Genomic DNA, 22,710 nt, shown 5'->3' with positions numbered 1-22,710 from the left:
GGTGCTAAGAGTCTTATTTTATTATTTCCTTTGGTCTTCATGTCAATCTACAAAGCTAATACAACTTGGGTATTATTCCTGTATTAGGGATAAAATCTCCTCTTCTCTCTATAGGCCAGACTCACATGCTGATGGTCACTGTTAGCATCGCTCATCTGACTCTTGCAGCCTTGAATTGCTGAATATATTTTATAATCTTTTTTCTTTGTTTGTTTTTGGTACCAGAAATTGAACCCAGAGTGCTTAACCACTGAGCCATATCCCCAGTCCTTTTTATCTTTTTTATTTTGAGACAGTTTCACTAAATTGCTTAGGATCTCATTAGGTTGATGAGTTTGGCCTCAAACTTACGATCCTTTTGCCTCAGCCTCCCCAGTTGCTGGGATTACGGATGCATGCCACCACACCTGGCCATATTTTATAATCTTGTGCACCTGCTTCTCCTCAAGAGATTAGGGACCCTTTTGGGGCAGCAAGGGCTATGCTCATACTTAATAAACAGGTTCTCAGTGTATCCTGACTAGCCTGGAGGATATAACCATAACTACTGGCCTTACCTGCATGGGTTGACAGATGATGGTAAGAGGTGTGGTCTCCCCCAGTCCCTGGTCTTCATACTGCCGCCTCTCTAATACTCCATCACCAAAGGTGAGCGAGTTTGACGATGATGTATTTAAGATGGAATAAGAACTGCAAAGGAAGATGAGGAAGATGTTAACTACTTTGGCCAGGAGTCATTGGCCCTTGACCTGGGGGCCTACGAGAAGTGGGAATTAGCACATCACACTCTGGGTAGGACAGTGGCTGGGGAACATGAGCACAGGGCCCCCATCCCTGGGGAGGAGATCTTTTTTTTTTTAAATACTGAAGTCCTGCAGTTAATAAATTTGTAGCAGATGGACTTTCGTGCCCAGAACAAATGCATCCATCCTCCTGGTGAGGGATGGGGTCCAGTGATTTTGTGCTTATCAGGATGCCACAGGCATGCTTGGCACCAAAGGCATGTTAAACAATAATGAGTATCAATTATGTACCACTGTTTCCAGCTATTTTTCTAGTTCAAATGAAATAAACAATTCCCATTGCCCTTCATCTTTTCCATGGCAATTTCCATCTGAAGGAAAGAATGAGAATTTTTTGAAAAATTGTTTCAAAAGTTTTAACCATCTCCACCACTTTGCCAGCAGCTCTTTAGGGTCAATGAAACTTTATGGCCATTATCCTGTACTATTCTAACTTCTTCAGTCTCCAACCCCTATTCCCACCTCAACTGACAAGATGATTAAGGATAGTCGTATTTCAGAGGAGACCATTCTCACCAGATGTTTAGAACTGTGAGCCAAGAACTTTCCTTTCTGCATGAACCACTGTAACTACAGAGGCCCAAAAGAGATCTTGCTAAAGGGAAGCCTGTCAAAACACGCAGCATTTAAATTACTGTGCTAGTAAGACTCCAAAAGCTTTAGCTAATAAACACTATTATTTAGGTATGGTTAGGCAAATCCAACAAACATCTCCCTCTGTATCATGGGGTAGTGTTAAGGAGGAGCATTTAAATCAGATTTCTCACATCTTTACAATGTGTGTGGCAATATGCCCCCCTGTGTCCAGTAGACTCCTGATTGATGCCTGTGGACCCAGCAATCTGTCCAGGTTTGTACCTGTTCAGGATTATTCATTTTTAGCATAGCATTACTATGAAAATTTTATTTTTGAAAAGGACTTGTTATATTCCCCAATATCATTAAGCTAACCAGGTGTTAAGTCAATTTTATTTTTCAAAAAATTATAAGATTTAAATACTTTGGGACTCCTTTTACTCTGAGAAGTGGTCCTTTGCAGACCAGGAATGATAGATTCATTCTATTTAAAAGCAAAGGTCTCAGAAACCTCATGCCCTGAAGAAGTAATTTTCAGACCTTGTGCATAATAGAATCACCAGGGGATCTTGAAAAAGTATCCCTGCCCCCCACCTGGGTCCTACTCCTCACAGATTGTGACCTGACTTGGTGGGCGTGGGGTGGGAACCAGGAACCTATAGTTTAACAAAGTTGTATCAGTAAGACTGACGTGCAGTCAAAAGAAACATGTTATGGGGAAACTTAAGTAACTGTAGCTCAAGGATATCTTGTGCCATTCACACAGTCTAATAGGCCAGCTGCTCTCCTGTATTTTAAATGGAGACTCTCCTGAACATTATGCAGTTGAAGAAAATTCAGTTTTCCTATCTGGTTCATCAAAGCTTCAGGGCCTGAAATGTCTGGCTCTCTGGAATCATGCTGACATCTCGCCTGTCCCAGTCTCTAATTACTGTACCTAGGAAGACATGGACAGGATCCCTTCTCTCCCAAGGAGAATGCCAGCCTTCTTCCCTTCTTAATTGTCACTGGAACCAAAGGACCTGACTCTCTCTGAGATGGGTGTGGGGCTGTCAATTCCAAAAGAATAACAGATGCTTTATATTAAGAACAGGGTAGAGAGGGGCCTGGGCATGACACCTGGTACCTCTTCTGAAGCACCAGGGAACTCTGGCTCCTCTCTAGAATACGCTGGGCCTGCGGTAGGCTCAGAAGGGCCAGGCAGCTAGCCTACTGTAGAAGATACCCTGGTGCTTCATCAACTGGAAAATCCCTAGGGGGACTCAGAACCAGGTAAGACAGTCCCACAACAGGAGTGAGAAAACATTTCCTTAGGAGGGACCCAGAGAACTGAGTCCCCTGGTGGGGATGGGTGAGAAAGATAGTGATGCCAACTCTCCAGTTGCTGCCTGGATCCCCTCTGTAACTTCCCACCAACCAGCCAGGTTGTGCTGGAGCCTCCACTTTGTGGCTCCACCTCCTCCAATCTGTCTTTGGTTAGGAGCCAGGGAAGGCCTCTCTTAGAATGGAGCTCTGTCTCCTTGAGTCATTTCCACCTCTGGAGTTAAATAGCAAAGAGAAGTTTGTGTCTAGAGGATCACCTTTGTGGAAGAGGCATTAGATTTGATAAGTATCTTAAACATAAGACAGAAAAAAGAATAATCATAACTCTCATGGCTATTTTATATTCAGTGCTGATCTGTATCAAGCTAAGTGCTTTCCACTCTCCACAACAACCCCATGAGGTAAGTGTGATTATTATCCCCATGGTATAGGTGAGCAGACAGAGGCTCAGAGAGGTAAGGTAACAGAGCCAAGGTCACAGAGCTGGTAAGAGGGAGTCCAAGACTATTGCAATTAAAGCCAGAATTCTTAATTACAGTGTTTCTGTGCCTAACATTAATATTTCTCCACTCTGGCAGGGTTGGCTGTGGATGATGATTGGTGACCTTCCGACACAGTTCCTAGGAAATAACATCACTAGTAACCTTTAAAATAAAAGGAGATGATGACACATGGATGTTGGTGTGACCCACTGCCTGAAGTCACCTGGGTTCACCTGGGCTTTGGCCTGAGCTCTAATGGGGGAAAAATGGGTTTGAATGGAGGGATCTTAAACAGGTTAGCAGATCTTCTCACATATACTCTTTTCCCACACATAGCCCTACTGTGAAGAAAGAGACCTGGGAACTGTGCTTTATCAAGCAAATAATCTCTCAGCTCCAAGTTTATTCATCTATAAGGCCATGTGTCACTGGATGCATTTTGAGATGCATTCTGGGTGACTTGGTCTCTGTGCAGCATCACAGAGTGTATTTAAACTAAGCAGGCTACAGTGTCACTGAACAAACTGTATAACTTTACAGGACCAAGGTCGTATCCGCAGACCATCGTTAGCTGAAACATGATGTGGTGCCCGACTCTACTTTACCTTCCCTGTTTTTATAGAGATGAGATGGTGACTCTAGAAACCCAACTCACGTATTTTGATCTTCAGAAACATTTCTGAAAAAGCAAATGTTTTGGGGAACATGAGACAACTTTGACTTTCTAAGGCTCGATGTTCATGGGCTGGGGTGGAAGAAGAGAATGTAAGGCAGAGGAAGGAATTGCTGGGTGGGGATTATTGAGGAAGAAAATGTTCTTTCTCATCTTTGGGTTTGTGGTTTGTCTGGTTGTTGCTCACCAGGGTAGGGCGCCTTCTTTTCTTTTTTCCCTCCAGGCAAAACACTTGGAGAAATCACCCTTCTCTGCCTTTTTTTTTTTTTTTTTTTTTTTTTTCCAATGGCAGTAATAATAGTGTTAGCCACCAGGCAGCTGGCGCTCAGGGCTTCCGCTTCTCAGCCCCTGTTACCACCCAGCAAAAACAACACAGAAGAACAACAAACCAGCATGTACACTCTGGGCTGGATGCCCAGGCATGCCAGGGAAGGGTTGCCTTTGAGCTGCTTGGGTTAACAAAGAGAAGGTAACTTTTGTTCCTTTTTTTTTTTTTTCTCTATTAGGACAAAGCTGGCCATACAACACAGGCCACTCGGAACATGGGACCAGTATGGGGGAGGGGCGGTAGTGAGAGATGGGTAGAAGTCATCACTATAAAGAAGAATGGGGTAGGCAGGCAATGTGCCCTTTTTCAGTTCTCTGCTGCCTAGGTAATGCATGTGCCAAGTCTGAGAACTTGCTCAGGGTCACCTAGGAAGTAAGAAGCATAGTTAGGGCTCCAGACCCTTGAATCCCCTTCCACTACTGGTCTGGTAGGCATAGTAGGAATCTACCTGGCTGTCCTGGGTAATGACTCAGGACAAGGAGACAGAGCAAATGAATGAAGCAATGAAGAGATAGCACTAGATTAGCTAGAGAGATGAATCCTTAGGCAGACTGAGATTCATCGGCATCAAAAGGGGCAGGAGAGTGAGCATAGCAATCCGCTTCTCCATTTTCTCAAGTCCCATGTCAGCTCCTTTCCTGGAAATGTGGAACAAACGAGTCTTTTTCCCCAAGGGCACCATTTGCTCTCACTGCCACCCTATGGGTCCAAGGTCAAGTCCATTTCCCTGCCACTTCCTAGAGTCTGCCATAGCAACGTTCTTCAAGAAACAGCAGGCTGAGGTCCTGGAGTCTGCTTACCCGTGAAATATCCAGGTGCTGCATTCGTCAGCCTTGGTGATGTAGTTCTCGGGCAGGAGGCCAGAGCAGCCAGTGGTTAGGGAGGTGCCGTAGATCCAGCCCTCGCTGGTGCTGGTCTGCTCCATGGGAGACATGAAGATGAAGTCTCCAGGGACCAGCTCCAGCTCATCGTCATTCTGTGGGGTGTAGGGGTAGATCACCTGTAATGTCTGAAAGAGAAAGAGAGGGTGTGTGAGACCCATGTCTCCCCACTGTTTGAGTGTCTGGAGGGCAAGCCTGAGCATTCTGTATAAACAGCACACACCACCCGGGGTATGGATATGTCCAGGAGACCCCGGGGACAGGCCGGCTCTGAGCAGACCTAGATTCTAATCAGAAAGCACTTCATCAAAATGTTTTTGGCACTTTGTGCTCCTATATGGTTCCAGACTTTCCTTCAGGCATGTCTTCACTTCTCATCAGAATTCAGACATGGTTTCTGGAAATTTATCTGAAAGCTGGAAGGCTCTCCAGTCAATGGCTGTACCAATGGACTTGGATCCAGTTTCTCCTGCTCCATCGGCTGTGGGATACACTACAGCAGACGTGAAACTCAGCTCATAGAAAGCAAGTGGGGATCACAGAAGGGCTGGATGGGGAATTGCTCCTATAGGAAGGACTTGGGAGTGAAGGGTTCCCCGACTCAGCTGTTCAAACAAGACCTGGTTCCTGCCTTCAAAGAGCTTTCTTTAAACCTACATTTTTAACAAAGACCCTGAAAGGAAACTATTCTTCATAGACATCAGTGTGTGGCTTGGTGTATAACTAGTTGTCATCATGGAGCAGCTGGAGACCACATGTTCCTTCTCTGAGCACAGAGTCATGCCACGTGGCTGGCTGACTCTATTTTAGGGGCCTTCCTTTCCTGCCATATTAACATCATAGGGATAGGCCTGAAGGTACTTTAGAAAACATTAGTGATTTTTTAAATTAACAGCAGGAGACCTCAATAGTAAGGAAAACATCCTCTATCCTGTTTGTTTCACAGGGAATGGCAAGATGGTAAATGCTTTCCCACCTTCCCTCCAGCAGTCCCAACACTGTTAGTGATAGACCATGTATTCTAGTTCCCATTTAACTCTGGCTTTGGTTTTCTCATCTATAAAATAATACCTGGACTATAAAAGTTAAATGAGACAATCTAAAAAAATGCCTTAGGATGGAGCCTTGTACACAGAAGGGGCCTAATTGTTTCTACTAGACCATGAGCCTGATCTTCCAAGTAGTGCCCTTCCTTGCAGCCTACCCTGGCCTCTGGGCCCTAACTGGGTAGGCCTGTGAGCTGATTAGCTCAGTGGTACAAGAGTCACTGGAACAAGTACTGCAGAAAGATTTTTCTATTGGAAATCTCCAGTAGAAAGAGCCAGTAAAGTGATTTGTCTCTGAGGATGAAGGGAACTTGTTTGCACCACTGCTTTCTTCATAAGGCACCTGTTTCCCTAAGTATCATTCTAGCTCCTTTCAGGGCTAGATCTTCCATCTAGATTGCCTCCTTTCTCCTTCTCCTGCTTCCTCTGCCTTATATATACTCAAGCCGCTTTTCCAAACAAACCAGGAAGGTTTCTGCTGGGCTGTTTATTTATTTATTTTAAAGTCGGGCATAGAGGTGCACAGCCTGTAATCCTAGTGACTCAAAAGGCTGAGGCAGGAGGATCTCAAGTCTGAGGTCAGACTCAGCAAGTTAGTGAGATCCTATCTCAAAATAAAAATAAGAAAGACTGGAGATAAGAAATAATAAGAAAGCTCAGCGGTAAAGAGCTCCTGGGTTCAATTTCCAGTACTAGGGGGAAGAAAAAAGGAAGAAGAATTTATAAGGAATCTCTTAAATCAAATTTCAAAGTTGGGTATGTGAGGCCCCTCAGAAAGCAACATTCCTTTTCCTGAACCATGGTGGAGAGAGGTGGCAAGTCATAGTGAGACAAGTCTAAACTCAGCCTCTCTTGTTTCAGCACGGCACAGGCATGGCTAGCAATCCTCTTAGCCCAGCAGTGCCTTTCCTTAGAAAAGCTTGAAGAAACTCAGAGAACTCCTCCTTTGTCCCATCAGGAAGAGGGCTGAGTATTCTATCTGTAGGATTTCCTCAGAAAAATCAAGGCACAGGAAAGGTTGGGGACAATATAGCCAAAGTGTACAGTTGCTGAACAATATTGGTTTATGGAATGAATGAAATAAGAATTAAGGTACTGCAGCAAATCTAAAATTTTAACTGTGGAGCTAGGAATGTAGCTCAGTGGTAGAATGTGTGCTTAACAAGCTAGCTCCTGGGTTCCATCTCCAGCACCACCACCACCATCATCATTATCATCAAATTAAAAAATAAAATAACAACTGGGACCCATATCCCCCTGCCCTTTCCCACTTTCCAAAAGGACACAAAAACAGTCTAAATGTAAGATATTAGGACACATGCCTAGCTTGTACCACATTATACTAATTCTTTTATGCTTCACATCTGCTTCTGAGAATTCTACAGTCTATCTTGGGTATGTTTTTCTTTCCTTGCTGAAATTAAACCCCAAGTTAGCTGACTGAAGGGCCATCTCAGCTTCATGTGACAATAAAAACTGAACAGCATTGCCTTTGGAGTTCTTTTTATTTTTAGGAACAATAATAGCTGCAGCACTTTCTTTGTTGCATCTGCCCTCTGTTAGGTATTACCTTAGGGTCTTTCCATACATCCTCTTATTTAGTTCTTGCAACAGTTCAGCAAAACATTATCACCATTTTACAGATGAGAAAACCAAGGACTGGAGGGTTATATAAGTTGTCAAAGTGAATCTAACCACCGATGAAATGAGGGAGTCAGGTTTGAAGCCAGGGATGCTACGCTCTAAAATTAATGCATTTATAAAACCCTGTCCTTCCTCTAATTTCTATTACGTGGTGCATATAAGTTGTATGGTCCAATGTCATCACAAATGAAGAAGAACCCATGTGAAGTACAAACAGGTATTTGTAAGACTAAATCAGTTGAAAATCTAAAATAGCAGAGGGATGAGACCTTGCAAGTTTCCTAAGCTTCACTGTGCCTTGCCAAGTGTCCTCGCTAAGCTGATCTCCTTCTTTAGGCATCTGTTTGCTCATTGGAACAGTCAGTCAAATCTGCCTCTTGGAGACAGAGTGAAGGAAGAGGAAGGCAAGAGCTTTGCATACACAGAAAGGCACAGGTAAGTCTGCAGGTAAAACCAAAAGATTTCAAAGGGAGGGTCCAGTCAAAGGAGACCAGGAGTGTTTTATCAGAAGGAACAGTAATAAATGAGCTTTTACAAATAAGAGATAAAAGAGGCCAAGTTATTTTTAGAAAATAATTCATGTGGGCGCTTGCTGCCTCTTTCTTTTCATGCCAATTGGGCAGAATGTGGGTCAGGCAGAAAAGCAATTACCCTTTGAGCTAACTGGAGGGCAGTGTTGATTAGAGGATGTGCCTTGTAAAATTCCATTGCCACCTTCTCCTCTCAGGAAGGTGACTTCTCAGAGGCCATCACAGGCAACCCTTGACTTTTTTTTGTCTTTGGGAAGTCTCCAATCAGCCACACCTTTCTCTTCATCTTTAGGGCCGATCTTAAGTGATCCCAAGAGATGTCAGAATTCTTAAAGAGGATCAGACCTAGTCTGCTTAATTCATCTTTACAGAAACTTGCATCAAGTGACTGGAAAGGAGGACATGACATTCTGATCAGCAAAGTCAGGCAGAACTTCGAGTCCCTGACACTCATGGGCCACCACACCCTGCCCTGAAGCTTTGATTCAAGGATCAGGCTCTTCCCAATACTTCCAAAACAAAGAGGTTGCCTGGTTTCAACCTTGATGTTTTGTTTTTCACGTTTTTTTTTTTTTTTTTTTAAAGCCTAAGAGATGTTAAAAGTTTATGTAAAGTAACAAAAGCCTCAGTTCTTTTTGCTGTTGAAAAATTGGGAGAAAATGTAAACACTGCTTAATAAATGTTAAATTGGAAGACAAATATTTCATTTAACTAGAGTTAGATGAATCCCCCATTATTCATGGGGGATCCATTCCAACACCCCCAGTGGATGCCTGAAATTTCAGATAGTACCAAACTTGATGTCAACTCTATTTTTTCTTATACTTACATAGCTGTGATAAAGTTCAATTCATAGCTTAGAACAGTAAGAGATCAATACTTGTAACTAATCATGAAATCGAACAACTATAACAATACGCTGTAAGCTGGGCATGCTGGCCTGCAACCATATTCCTGCTACTTAGGAAGATGAGACCAAGGACTGCGTGAGCCTAGGAGTTTGAGACCAGCCTGGACAACATGGCAAGACCCTGTCACAAAAACTAAAACCAAACCAAACCACAACCAATATGCTGTCATAAAAGTAATTTAAAACACATTGTTTAATTCTGGAATTTTCCATTTGATGACTTCAGACTGCGAATGATCTCAGATAACTGAAACCAAAGAAAAGGAAACAGAGGATGAAGGGGGACTACGGTATGTAGCATCTTTTCTGGATGGGTTGCCTATTTTTATTGGGCTCTGAATTCAGCTCTGGTTCTCAATTGCTCCTTAGCTTTGAATCAGAAACTTGATCTGTATGTCGTGTTCTCCTTCAGGACATAAAGGATAATATGATTCTTCTACATGGCACATGTCTAAGTGGAAAGCAATGCTGATTCCTCAGGAGAAGGATGCTAGGATCTGTTTAGAACAGAAATCAGCTGTCCCACTTTCACTGCCCATTGCCACACACACAAATGCTCCTACAACTTTTTTTTTTTTTCATATTTGTCTTTCTTTACCCTGCTGAATTCAAAGCTCCTTGAGGGCAGGACTACATTTAAAAGTCTGGTATGTTCCATGATACCTTGCAGGCCATAGACATCAGCAAACAACTGTCCATTTTGTCTTCTATCAAAATCAAGAATTTATATATAAAACTAAAATTTTTCCCAAATCTTCTATCTGTTCTCTATTTTACTTCTATATTCCTCCAATATGTTTGGCAAAGCAGAAAGAACCCTGAGAATGTTACTTGGATGAACCACTTAGGACCTCGAGGGGAGGGATGCATCCCCAAAGCCTCCCAAGGAGTCTGCAGAGCCTGGACAAAATCCGAGGTCAACTGGTTGTTGGTCAGATGCTTGCTTCCTGTTCCCCTTTGGCACCCAGCTCCCTGAAGTAGCCAGCAGCAAGTGCGACTGGTTCTGATCAGAACCCTGTACCCAGCAGCATCAGGAGCTGCAGTGAGACGTTACCTCATGATTAGCAAATCGGATGTCCCGAGAGAATATGGTAGCTACCCAGTCGCAACCCAACTTGACATCAATGTTCTGTGCTAGTTTCTCCAGAGTGGATAGGTGGCTCGCCTGGAAGTGGTAAGCCAGGGTCACGTGTAGCTGCTTCTTATGAGGTTCCACATGTACTTCTGGAAAAATGAGGAAAAAGGTCAGTGAGGAGAATGTGGGGATCCTAGCAATGGTCAAGAACAAAGAAAGAACAAAGATGAGTACCCTGATAAATTCTGCTTCCCAAATAATGGAGAGTCCCTTGGTGAGAAGAAAGCCATTTTTTTCCTTTCCTTCAAAACACCAGAGTAAATGGGAAGGGGGTCACAGACTGAATCGACCCATTAATCAAGAGATAAGGGTTTTCTGCAGGAGCTATGGATTGGCTGAGGGGCAATCCTTTTGGCCAGTTTCTCCTCACAATTCCAGCTGATTATCACCAGCCCTGCCATTCTGATGAGGAAATGGAGAGCTAAAGGGATACAATAATTTATGTAGAAATACAGAGCATGCTTTGTAATTGTGCGATTCCCAGGGCGGCATTGCCTTCACTTTGGGATCAAGTCTCTTAGCTTCTGAGTGAGTGAGTCTTGTGGAGAATTGCGGGGGAAAAGAGGAGGACACCTCTACAGTTTAAGGTTGGGTTTCTCTAGCACTTTGAATAGAATAATTTTTTGTCTTAGGGGGCATCCTGTGTATTACAGTGTTTTGCATCTACCCACTAGATGCCAGTAGCATCACCTGAGTTGAACTGAAAATGACTCCACACATGGCCAATTGTCCTCTGGGGGGCAAAATCACCCCTGGTTGATAAACCACTAATTTAAAGTATGTCTCATTTTAAGAGACCCTAAAAACAAAACAAGCCTACATATATGTGGGAATGGTTTAATTTATTTTTGTACTTTCATTGAGGGAGATACATCTACTTTCCAAGTTTAATAATGAAGAAGATGCAACTGGAAGAAATTAGGGAATTGGAAAAATAAGGGGCTAGGTCAAGTCACACAGAGAATTCGTAGCTAAGGTAGAAATAGAGGTTGTCTTTAGGTTTTATGTGCTTTTCCTGTTATACTGCATGGCATTTCTTACTTTTTTTTTTGGTACTGAGAATTGAACCTAGGGGCACTTAGCCACTGAGCCACATCCTCAGCCCTTTCAAAAAAGAATTTATTTATAGACCGCTAAGTCACTTAGGGCCTGGCTAAGTTGCTGAGGCTGGCATTGAACTTGCAATCCTCTTGCCTCAGCCTCCCAAGACACTGGGGTTACAGGCATGCAGCACCGTGTCCAGCCTGCATGATATTTCTGTGGAGTAAACCCCATGAGACAAGGTGTTTTGCCTCTTGTCCACTCTGTATTTCCACTTGCTGTACTATCCACCTTCTCAGTACCTGTTGGTGAGCCTCCCTAAGCTACCCAGAGTGGAGAATGACAATCCATTGGCTGAAGGAATCTAGGTGTGCCAACAACTCTAGGATGCCGGGTTATTGGGCAAAGATATGCTGACCTGCTTTCCAGAGACCAGCTATTAAAGATCAGGACCAGCCATGTGGGGCAGGGACATGCAGATCCCCCAACCACCACCAGGAGGCCTCACAAGGGCAGAGAAATGAAGGGGGCCAAGTTCTTAGAGAGACAGCAGATTCTTGGAGAGGGACTGCGCTCCCCTATTCCCATGTGGAAAGTGAGGGCCTTGACTGCCTCTCATTCCATATGTACTCTAAGAATTTGCCACAGGCCTGGCTGAAGCCCGCTTTTCTGAAGGATTAAGGTTTTGTGGTACAACATTAGTTTAGGTTTTTGTGGGGATTTAGTGGTACTGACAATAGCTACTGTGGGATTAAAAAAAAAAAAAAAGACATTTCCTTGAGGTCAAGGGAAAAAGCAGGAAATAATTTGCCTCCCTGTTATGCTGTTTCTCTGAAATATCCAGCTTTTGTGAAATGTCAGACATTGAAGTTAGAAACTCAAGGCTGGTCCCTGGGAGGAAAGGAGTGCCTGAGGGAAGGTTGGGGTAGCCTAAGGAGGCTTGATACCAAAGTACAGGAGGCCCTGGGGCTCGAACCCAGGGGCTCGAACCCAGGGCCTCATTCATGCTAGCCAAATGCCCTACCACTGAGCCCTGAGAAAGTGTCTTAAGGCCTGGAGCTGCTTCTGATAGCAGAGATGTACTGAGATCCTGCAGTGACCCCTGACCACACTCTTCCCAGGGTCCAAGCCATATGTGGGGCTTTTGTGGTAAAGAGGGACACCAAGCAAGAGGGCCCAAGTTGGTGATGAAAATAAGCATCAAGGAACAGAGGCCGGTGAGGATGGTGCAGGGTTGAGGCTGACACTTGGTGGCTTTGCTGAGGCCTTTTCCTCCAGGTCCTCCATAGGATGAGGGAGCTGGCAAGCTCTGGTCTCTCCAGCTTGCCTTCAACATGAGGATTCAGTTGTGCCATTTACACCCCCCCTACTCTGCTCCCCTCACCCTTCTCCTTCTCGCCAGCCCTTGGGCCACCTGCCCCCTGGAAGGGCCCTTCCTTCACTTTCCTGATCAACATCTTCCCAGCTCCCTTTCTTCTCTGAAGATGGAACCATTCTTCTGCAGTGTCGCTCTCTCCTCAGTGCCCATGTATCACATAGTGCCTGAATCAGGTTTCCTGACTGGGTCTCTTTCAGGGAAAACCACTTTTTATGGGGGAGGTGGGAGGAGTATTGGGGATTGAACTGAGTACTTTACCACTAAGCTACACTCCCCAGATCCTTTAAACATTTTTACATAGGGGATCACTAAGTTGCTTCGGGCCTTGCTAAGTTGCTGAGGCTGGCCACAAACTTGTGATCCTCCTGCCTCAGCCTCCTGAGTCATTGGGATTGGCAGGTGCTACTGCTTCTGGCTAGGGAAAACCACTACTTATTCTCTTCTCTGTTGCATAAAAACACATGCCCAATAAAAATCTGCTGACTGTGATTTCATTCTGAGGGGAGCCAAGAGCCCCCTCCCACTGTGGATTGTCTGTCCATCCCCTACTGCAAAAGACTGTCTTTGGCTAAGAGAGTCTGTCTGCCTCTGCGGTCAGACGGGAGAACTTTGCGAACTTCTCCCTCTTGTCCATAAACATCCTGAATACCCCTAGAAGATAAATCTTTTCACAGGAAACCAATTGGTTTTAACTTGGAGCTTCCATGAAAAGATCAGGAAACATCTTGAAGGGGTTACAGTTTTGGACAGACTTTTGAGGTTCAGGGGCTCCTCTAATAGGTTTCACCCTATTGATGGGTATTGGCTCAGTGGACTTTATTATGGTATACTATGAAGTGGGTCTACTCTATGTCCTATGCTACAGAGTAAATGGTGAGATCCAGATTAACACCTGTAGGGCAGAGCAAGAAAGGAAGCTTCCTTACTTCCGAACCGGGAAGAGGTGGTGGATAGTACAGAAGTATGATTTATAGTTCAGTATTGAGTAGTCATTTGTGCACCTTCAACCTGGGTGTTCAGGAGTAAGCATTGGACGATCTCTCCAGGAGGTTAGCAGACTGAAGTAGACATTTTTACAAGGGAACAAAGTGTCGTGGGGCATCTTTGCCATGTGTGACCATTCCTGAACAGCCTTCTCCTTCCTAATTCCAGCCTGCTTTTCTATGACTATTATGGTTTGGATCTTAAATGTGCCCCAAAGATCATATGTTGAAGGTTTGGTCCCCCTCTTTTGGGAAGTGGTGGACCCTCTAAGAGGCAGAGCCTAGTGGGAGGTTTTAGATCTAGGAGCATGTTGAAGGGGATAGAGGGACTCTGGTCATCCCTCTCCCTCTGCCTCCTGGCTGCCATTGAATGGACAGCTTTACTCTATCATGTGCTCCCTGCCATAATGTTCTGTCTTGCCACAGGTCCAAAAGCAACACAGCCAACCAACCATGGACAGCAACCTCTGAAATCATGAATCAAAATTAATCTTTCCTCCTTTTAAATTGATTTCTCAGGTATTTTGTGACAGCAATGAAAACCTAATAATCATTTCCCATCCCTATCCTTCCCAACTCTACATATGAGCAGCCAGGGCTGGGCTGGCAGTCGTGTGTGCTCACCAGTTTTGGAAGCAGCCTCTGCAGCAAAGTCGGCAGCAAACTTTTTGAGGACCTCTGCACTGTCTTCCTTCACGAAGAGGCCGATGAAGTTGGAGGAGGTATAGAGCTCCAAGGGTAAGGGAGCTGAGAACTTGCACTTCCAGCGGCTGACAGTATTCTGCAGGGCTTCCCCCAGGGCGTCCACCTTGCTGTCCTCACACTGGAAGGGGAAAACAAGCAGGCTTCGTTCAGAGTCTAGGGGACAGAGAGGGCTGCTGCCACTTGATGGTGGATATCCTTTTCCCAGAGATGGGAGGCTGATAATGCAATCAACCATACTCTTTTCTGTGTGGCAGAACAAGAACTGCAGGCTCCCAATTATCTGGACACAGATTATCCAGCAAGTTAAGCTGGGGAGGGTGTGACCTCTATCCTCATTCCTTTGCTTTGTACTGGACATTGTCAACTCCACCAAAATGCAGCAGGACTGGTCAAGCAGAGAGCAAGAATGAGGGTCAGTATTGGAGAAATTTTGGCCAAAGGACACTAAATTTCATTTGGATGCAAGGAATAAAATCAAGAGAGCTTTTGTACAGCATGGTGACTGTGGTTATTAACAATGTAGTGTATACTTGGAAATTGTTAAGAGAGTAGATTTTGGGGCTGGGTGTAGCTCAGTGTTAGAGTGCTTGACAGGCATGCACAAAGCCCTGGGTTTGATTCCCAGCATAGCAAGGAAAAAAAAAAAAAAAAGAAAAAAGACATAGAGGGGCAGATTTTAAGTGCTTCACCAATAGTAAGTATGTGAGGTAACACATATATTAATTAGCTTGATTTAACTATTTATTGCACAATGTACACATATATCAAGCCACTATGCCATATTCCATGACTATATACAACTTTTATTTGTCAACTAAAAGGAAAGTTTTCTGTTGGGTGTGGTGGCATACTCCTGTAATCCCAGAAACTTGGGAGGCTGAGGCAGGAGGATCATAAGTTCAAGGCCAGCCAACTTAGCAAGGCTCTAAGCAACTTTGTTAGACCCTGTCTCAAAACTAAAAAATAAAATGGGCTGTAGAATGTGGCTCAGTGGTTAAGTGTCCCTAGGCTCAATCTCCAGTACCATAAATAAATAAATAAATAAACAAACAAAAGGGGCTGGGGACTTAGCTCAGAGGTAGAGAGTCCCTAGGTTCAATCCCTGGTACCTGGAACCAAAAACAAGTTTCCTTTGCTCAAAAGCAAAAATAAAAAAAAACAAAAAAACAAAAAACCAAAACCCCAAACCAAAACAACAACAACAACAAAAAAAAAACCCAGGAGGAACATCACAGGAAAGAGTACAGCATCCCAGGATAAATTGTGTATTTGTACTCTTTTGTATCATCTGTACCTTTTCTGTTCTTTTTAGATGATCAAAGTAGTCTCTCCCTCCACCCCCATGGTAGTTGGAAGAGCGAGGCTCTGAGAGCTGTGACATCCTCCTCCTACCCTCTTCAGAGCATTGGAAGGAAGAATGAGTGTCTCTGCACCTCTGAATGTTTTCAAGAAAGATCCTGGGATGACTAAGAGGAAGTGATAATTACTTTAATTTTCAGAGTAAATGGTAAAAGGGAAGGTGTTAGGAACATGTTTTTTACCTCAGAGAGAGAGAGAGAATATCTGGAAGAAACAAAGCAAAAAACATTTTCTAAAAATTGTCTTGAAATGCTCCCATTCTGCTTTGTCTTGAATATATGTGTACGAGTTAACTGCTCTCCATTGCCCTGGAAAGCTGAAGTAGATACGTGTATTTAAAGTCTATCATAGTAATGGAGATTTAATGAATCATTGAATAAGCTTCTTGATGGTTAGGATTATGGACTAGGTCCGCTGGCAGGTGAAAGCTATCCCTGATTTCTCTAGAAAGACTGAGTGAAAAAATCCAGTGGCAGTGCCCACAGGCTGAAATAGCTTTGCCAGTCTGTGGACAACACTACTTGCTCCCTGCTCTGCGTCCTTGTCATGGGAGGCAGAGGGTTGACAAGGAGCAAGAGTGAAGCAGTATCAGTGACCGCTCCGGTTTCCAGGCCAGTGTGTCATCCACAGAGGGTCAGGCTTGTCCCTAGGGTCTTGAGGAGCCACTCCAAACCCAGGGTACTCCTGGGCCTCAGCAGATGTAAGGGAAGAGGAATGGGGCGCGACCCTGGCGGTGGGCCCTGCTGATCCCTGGGGGCTCCACCCCGTGCAGAAGGTCAGGACTATTTCCAATCTTCCTGAGCAACTCCCACTTTTTCTTCAAGTCCTCAAGGACTGGCTGGGAAACTGGGAGCCAGGCTCCCCCAGGGAGGAGGGGCAGCTCACCATAAAGAACTGGCAGAGGGTGATGTGGGGGAAGATGTTGTGCGCCTTGTTCTTCCCACAGATCTGCTTCGACTGCTGCCAGAAGTCAGAAAGCTTCTGAGCCAGGGGGCCCGTGGGGCGGAGGTAGAGGACGTACTCCCGGGGCAGGGGGTCATCCAGGAAGGGGTCACCGACGTGGGAGAACAACCTGGAAGAGAGAAGAAAGCCCAGGAGGCCTCACCCGAGAATAATGGAAGGGAAGAAAGAGCTGAGACAGATCCCCCCTCCATGGTGCTCCCCACCCTGGGCACCACAAGGAGAAGGGTTTTCATTTGTGCTGTGAAAAAACACTTCTCGAATCTCACGCTGACCAACTCTTAGATGCATCAACTTCTGTTCTCCTGCATGTTACCCCACAACTCCCTAAAAAAACCCTAAAGCTGCTCTTTCAGGAAGCTTTCTCGCATTAACATCAAATCTTTTCCCTTTCCACCAGTACCATTCCAACGCATCCTGTCTCTTAGTCTCTGAGCCCACAGTGCCTCACAGGAACAAGGAAACTGCCAGGAGGGTCACCTTGTAGGGTCTTCCCTGGGAAATGATATCCCGAAGGTAAGAAGGATATTTTTCTAAATTTATTTGCCCAGCATCTATGCACCAAAAGTGAATCTTTAAGTGGCTGGAGGAAGGCAGATGTTGGGAGAGGGAACTAACTTGGAAAGACTTTGGATGTCTTTAAACAGCTCCAAGGAGAATCACACCCTGAGGCCAGGGCAGAGGAGGCAACTGACTTGATAAATGGGCTTGTCACACAGCATTCTGGTTCATTTCCCCCCTGGAAGGGTCTTTTAGAGAAAGCCTGCACATCTCCACTCATCCACATACACTAAGAGTTAATTATATGCTATTTTCTCAATTTATTTATTTCATACCAACCAGTCACATGCCGCCTGAACGCTTCTTCCTCCCGTGGATGCCAAGGCTTTTTGTCTGGAAGAAGAAATCAAATATCTATTGTTAGTATTTTTAGCAACCTCTCAGTTTTCCTCAATGCAGTGACAAGAGCAGATGAAGGAGGCCACATCAAAGCCCACGTCCCACTCCATCCTCTGGTGTGCAGGAGACACCTGCGGCAGGTTTTCCCCAAGGGTCACATCAAGGCCCATGGAAGTTAGGACTTGTCACTAATTTCCATGTAATTAGCATTGGATTTGCATGCAGCCTGACACCCAAGCAGTCTATTTTCAGCAGTCTCCACATTAGAGTTTTATTTTTGCTTCCTAAAAGTTGTCATGTCTTGGTTTTTCCTCCTCCCTTTTCACCCACTCATTTTTTACTGACCCAAATCCCCTACAGAGCAGATCCTTATTTGCAGTCCATTGGCAGAATGGGTTAGAAGGTTATTCAGACATTGGGCTATGCCAGGCTTGGTGGTAGATGCCTGTAATCCCAGCTACTTGGGAGGCTGAGGCAGGAGGATCATAAGTTCGAGATCAGCCTTGGCAACCCAGTGAGACCCTGTTGCCATAATTTAAAAAAACATTTTTAAAAAGGGCTGGGGTTGTAGCTCTGTGGTAGAGCTCCCCTGGGATCAATCCCTAGTATGGGGGTGGGGCTAAATGCCTACCAGGACAATTGGGTTGGATAAAGTCATTATCCACTTTCATCCCTCTCCTACCACCACCACCACCAAAAGCCTGATCCATCTCCTTGGACTATTTTACAGACATTTTTGGAAACAGCACTGGGTGTAAGAAAACCCACGAAAACCACGCAGGACACGGGAAATCACATAAGGGAGTTTATTAAGCAAACAGTGTCTCCCTGCAGGGTAAGAGAGAAAATGAGAGGAAAAGAGAAAGGAAAGAGAAAGGGCAGAGTGCTAGAGAGAGTGGAAAAGTGAGGAGGAGAAAGAAGGTGAGTCAGGGGGAAGAGAAAGCATGAGAAAAGATGGCGGGGTAGCTACTCTGAAGCAGTTGAATTCCGCTGAGCTAACAGGGGACCAATAATGGAGAAGGATACTTGCAAGTTAACTGATGAAACAATAGCTAGCTAGGATGTTCACAGACTGACAAGTGGTTGGGAGGCGGGGAAAATGGGTGCAGCAGAAAGGGCGGGGAGAGCAGCTTTTAGACTGACAAGCTAGGTTGTGATGCAATGGAAAGGGCAGGGAAGCAGCTTTGTATTACACTGGGGAAGAGTGTGGACAAAGCAACACTGACATTCCCACGTTGGGAGGAAGAACGAAAAGCCCTACTACCACCAGTAGGTGGGTCAGTAGTCACAAGATGGTTGTAATAATGAGGCCCTTGTGCACAAGCTTACAAATGGGGTCTTCTGAAATTTTAGACATTTCTGCAGGAGTCAGGTATTAGGGTTCAGATCCAGTTTTGTTCTTCTTCCATCCTAGCCTCAACTGTTTTTGTGGGGACAATATTGGGTGCTAGGAATACAATAAGAAATGGGATTTATATGGTATCTACCCTCATGAAGATTTTAGTTGAGTAGGCATGAGACATTCATTGTATGGTTAATTGTTTAATAACATGGGTGGGTAAATGCAATGGAGGGGAAGCACAGAGAGCCATGGGGAGATCTTGTCTCATCTCTGGTTGGGGAAGGTGACTTTGAGGAAGTGGCATTTCAAATGAGACCTGAAGGATGTAGATTCATCTGAGTGAGGGTGGGTGGGGTTGCTTGCTGGTTTGTGATGGTGGAAGACACCTAGTACATCTACCCTATGGTGAGACGGAAAGTTGAAACAAGCTAATGGATGTGGAGCTTTGGAGTGACCACATGTCGTGGGTGATTGGCAAACATCATTCTTGCCCCCTTACACTCTACTGACCCAGGGTCCTCAGGAGGGAGACAGCAGGGAGTGAATCCAAATTAAACTGACACTCCTTCGGAGCCTCCTTTTCCCATTTGGCTCTAGAACTCAACCCTCCTTCCTTTTCATACCCTTTATGGAGCAATTAGAATGACTGAGGCTGCGAAGACCTCCGGGTCAGGCGGGAAGGACCTCAGAGATCATCTATGAGTCCAGCTTCTTCATTTCACACAAGGAAAAACTCAGGTGGAAAGAAGTGAAGAAACTTGCTGAAAAGCAGCCTGGTTAAGTGACAGTTGGGTGAAGGCCAGGCTCTGCAGCTCCGCTCCACAGCTGAAAGTCATTCAAAGACCTTCCTTCGCCCCCATGAAAATCTGAGCAAATACCCAGAGATCAGGATAAAGACATCTGGACAGTGAGTTTGAACAGCATTGTAAAAGGCAATGCTTCACAGTAAGATGAAGTTATGCAAAAGCAAGACAGACCCTGGAACAGCAGCACAGTGACCCCCACTCTCACTCCCCCGTCTTGACAAGGTGCTTCATTACAGCCCAGCTGCACCAGTCAGAGGCCAGGGACCTCCTTTCTGTCAATAGAGAAGCCACATAGGCAGGCCAACTACAATCTGTTAAAGTTTAGAATCTCCGCCGGATTAAACTCACCCAAAAAAGGACCCATTGTTTAAAAAACAATTGGGAAAAGCAAAACTCATTTGTGGCACAGGCAATGTGCTATTTATATAAACTATACAATTTCTTTTTCCTACGCCCTTTCCTCAATGAAATATATCTGACTGAAACTTAATTTATTTCTTCTGAGGAACTAGGAGAATCCTCTTGAAATGAAAGATCTAATTAAGTTATGAGCTTTGTAACTCAAAAGACATGTTTTTGGAGAGGGTTCAAAGAAAAAAATTGAGAGATAATTAAAGGTTTAGGTGTGATAAGGCTGTGGTAAAAGGTTAAGGAAATCCAGATTCTTTCTAAAGAAGACAAGTCTGAAAGGGCCTTAATTTTGTGGAGAGTTATCTTATCCGATGTACCCGCTCTAGAGAGGATCAGCCAAAATAAAATAAGTGTTGGCTACAGGACAAAGGGCTTGAGTTAGCTACCAGAAAGAACTTTCTGGAACTCATATGCTTGAATGTTTCTGAATGTATACGTAAATTTCTAGAAAGTAGTTACCAATCTGAAATAAGAGAATAAAATTTCCTAGACAGGATGCAAGAAGGGTAAAATTTCTTTCTCCCTCGAGCCCTAGGCAGACCCTGTAGCCTCTTCACCCACCATTGGGTTGGCGAGGATTTGGGTTGTTTGTTCCCAGAGCTCTGCCCACAGAACAGACCCAACACTGGAATCAGTAGCACAAGTCTCCTCCTCTCCACCCAGCTGAAGAAAGACTGTTGCCATAGAGCACCACCTCCACGGACATCCACTGGGGCCATGCGGAGAGGAGTGGGAGTGTGTGGGGTGGACCCCAGACCCCAAGCCGAGCCAGAACATCTGCTACCCTCTGAGTGACTCAGAAATTGGCTGAGGATTCTTTTCAGAGACTGTCTGAGACCTCAAGCAGGTAAAAGATTCTTTCTCTGGTACTGAACCCAGGGGTGCTTAACCACTGAGCCCCATCTGCAGTCTGTTTTTTATTTTTTATTTTGAGATAGGGTCTTGCTAAGTTGCTCAGGGTCTCTCAAGGTTGCTGAGGCTGGCTTTGAACTTGCAAACCTTTTGCTTCCACCTCCTGAACCACTGGGATTACTGTCATGCACTACCTCACCTAGCCATCCCCAACACTATTTATTTTTTATTTTGAGATAGTGTCTTGGTAAATTCCCCAGCCTTCAAACTTGGAATTCTTCCGCCTCCGTCTTTCCAGTCAGCAGGATTACAAGCATATGTCAGTGAGTCTAGCTAGAAGGACATCTCTTTAAACTGAGATACCAGGAGCCCTGCTCTCAGATTACAGCAAGGGATTAAAGTAATGGACAATTTCAATGGGATCTCCTTGGTTAAGATCAGTGGGCTGTGTGAATCATGTAAATTCTTTGACATGCAATGCAAATTTGACTTCTGATCCTGGTCCTAACTTTCTCAGTTATGTCTAGGGTTCATTTGTAGCAGACTATGAAGAAAATAATACAAACTTTCATCTCTACCAGGGATGGGAAAAACAGCACAAATAAGACAAAAACAATGGCTAGTCAAAAAATCAGGCATGTAACTGAGGAAATTAGCCAAAGGGGGAGGAACCAGCCACACTTATGGATGGCCTTGTTGGCTTTGATGGGGTTCCTCCCACTATGATCTCTCAGCTCCAGTGATCTTAGTACTGGAGGTAGGTCTTGTCCCAGGGTCACACAGATGATCCTGTGCCTTTGAACACAGTTTGGAAAGAACAAATCCCTTTCCCCTGAGTTTGCCAGAGATAAATAGCATCCCTTCCTCCAATCCTTCTCCCTCCCTTTCTTTCTCTCCCTTCTATTTTTCTTTCCTTCCTTCTTCTTCCTCCTTTTTTCCTTCCTTTTTTCATTTACTCTTAAGAAACTCTTACCAGGAAACCAAATGAAAGCCTAAAACCAAATCATGAGTTCGTTGGGTTGCACTCTGATTGGCTGGCACACTTCAGAGACAAGAGCCACGGTCTTTGCCTGAGTTAGGCTGGTGCTATTTCCAGGTCCAGCAGGATTCTCTTCTCCACCAGAACCACAGATTTTGAGCTTGACAGAATCACCTGTTTAACTCTCATGCAGGATGAGTCCCTCCGAGCCACCCTGGTTCTCTGGCATTCCACTGTGGCTCTGGCCCTCCTGCTGGTTGAGTTCCTGTCTGTTAGACACCAGCCATGTGTACAAAGAGGACAGCTTGGGCCTTGCTCAGAGAGGGTCCACATAGAGGAAGAGACACATGAGCAGCTTCTTATAATGCAGTATGTGAAGGGCCAGGTCAGCTGCACGAGGGCCCAGAGAGCCCAGAATAGGGGTTATAACTCCATGGTAGAGAGTTTCTAGGTCTGGGCTTCTCATATTTTATACAATGCTCCCTCAGCCAGGACAACAAGGCAAACACAAAGAGGTGCCTTCAGGTCTTTCCAATATATATATATATATATATATATATATATATTAATTTTTTTTTTCCTGGAGTTTTGAAATACTGAACCACATTCCCAGCCCTTTATAAATATTTTATTTAGAGACAGGGTCTTGCTGAGTTGCCTAGG

The 22,710-nt window shown here is 44.7% G+C and overlaps 1 protein-coding gene across 2 annotated transcripts in view; it reads right to left on the bottom strand.

Moving 5' to 3' along the window:
- The window catches only part of Ubash3b (ubiquitin associated and SH3 domain containing B), a 140,029-nt gene that overhangs the window by 15,292 nt on the left and 102,027 nt on the right, over positions 1 to 22,710 (bottom strand). For both annotated transcript variants that reach the window (XM_047516592.1, XM_047516590.1), the window contains exons 2-7: positions 17,598 to 17,651; positions 16,683 to 16,869; positions 14,358 to 14,556; positions 10,251 to 10,420; positions 4,986 to 5,194; positions 558 to 690 (exon numbers count right to left, since the gene is read on the bottom strand). In XM_047516592.1, coding sequence (XP_047372548.1) covers positions 558 to 690; positions 4,986 to 5,194; positions 10,251 to 10,420; positions 14,358 to 14,556; positions 16,683 to 16,869; positions 17,598 to 17,651 — 952 coding nt within the window. The remainder of the gene's footprint in view (positions 1 to 557; positions 691 to 4,985; positions 5,195 to 10,250; positions 10,421 to 14,357; positions 14,557 to 16,682; positions 16,870 to 17,597; positions 17,652 to 22,710) is intronic.

This window comes from Sciurus carolinensis, chromosome 11, assembly GCF_902686445.1.
Source record: "Sciurus carolinensis chromosome 11, mSciCar1.2, whole genome shotgun sequence".
Classification (NCBI taxonomy): Eukaryota; Metazoa; Chordata; class Mammalia; order Rodentia; family Sciuridae; genus Sciurus; species Sciurus carolinensis.
The sequence above is the reverse complement of the archived record's forward strand: the minus strand, read 5'-3'. Positions and strand labels throughout refer to the sequence as shown.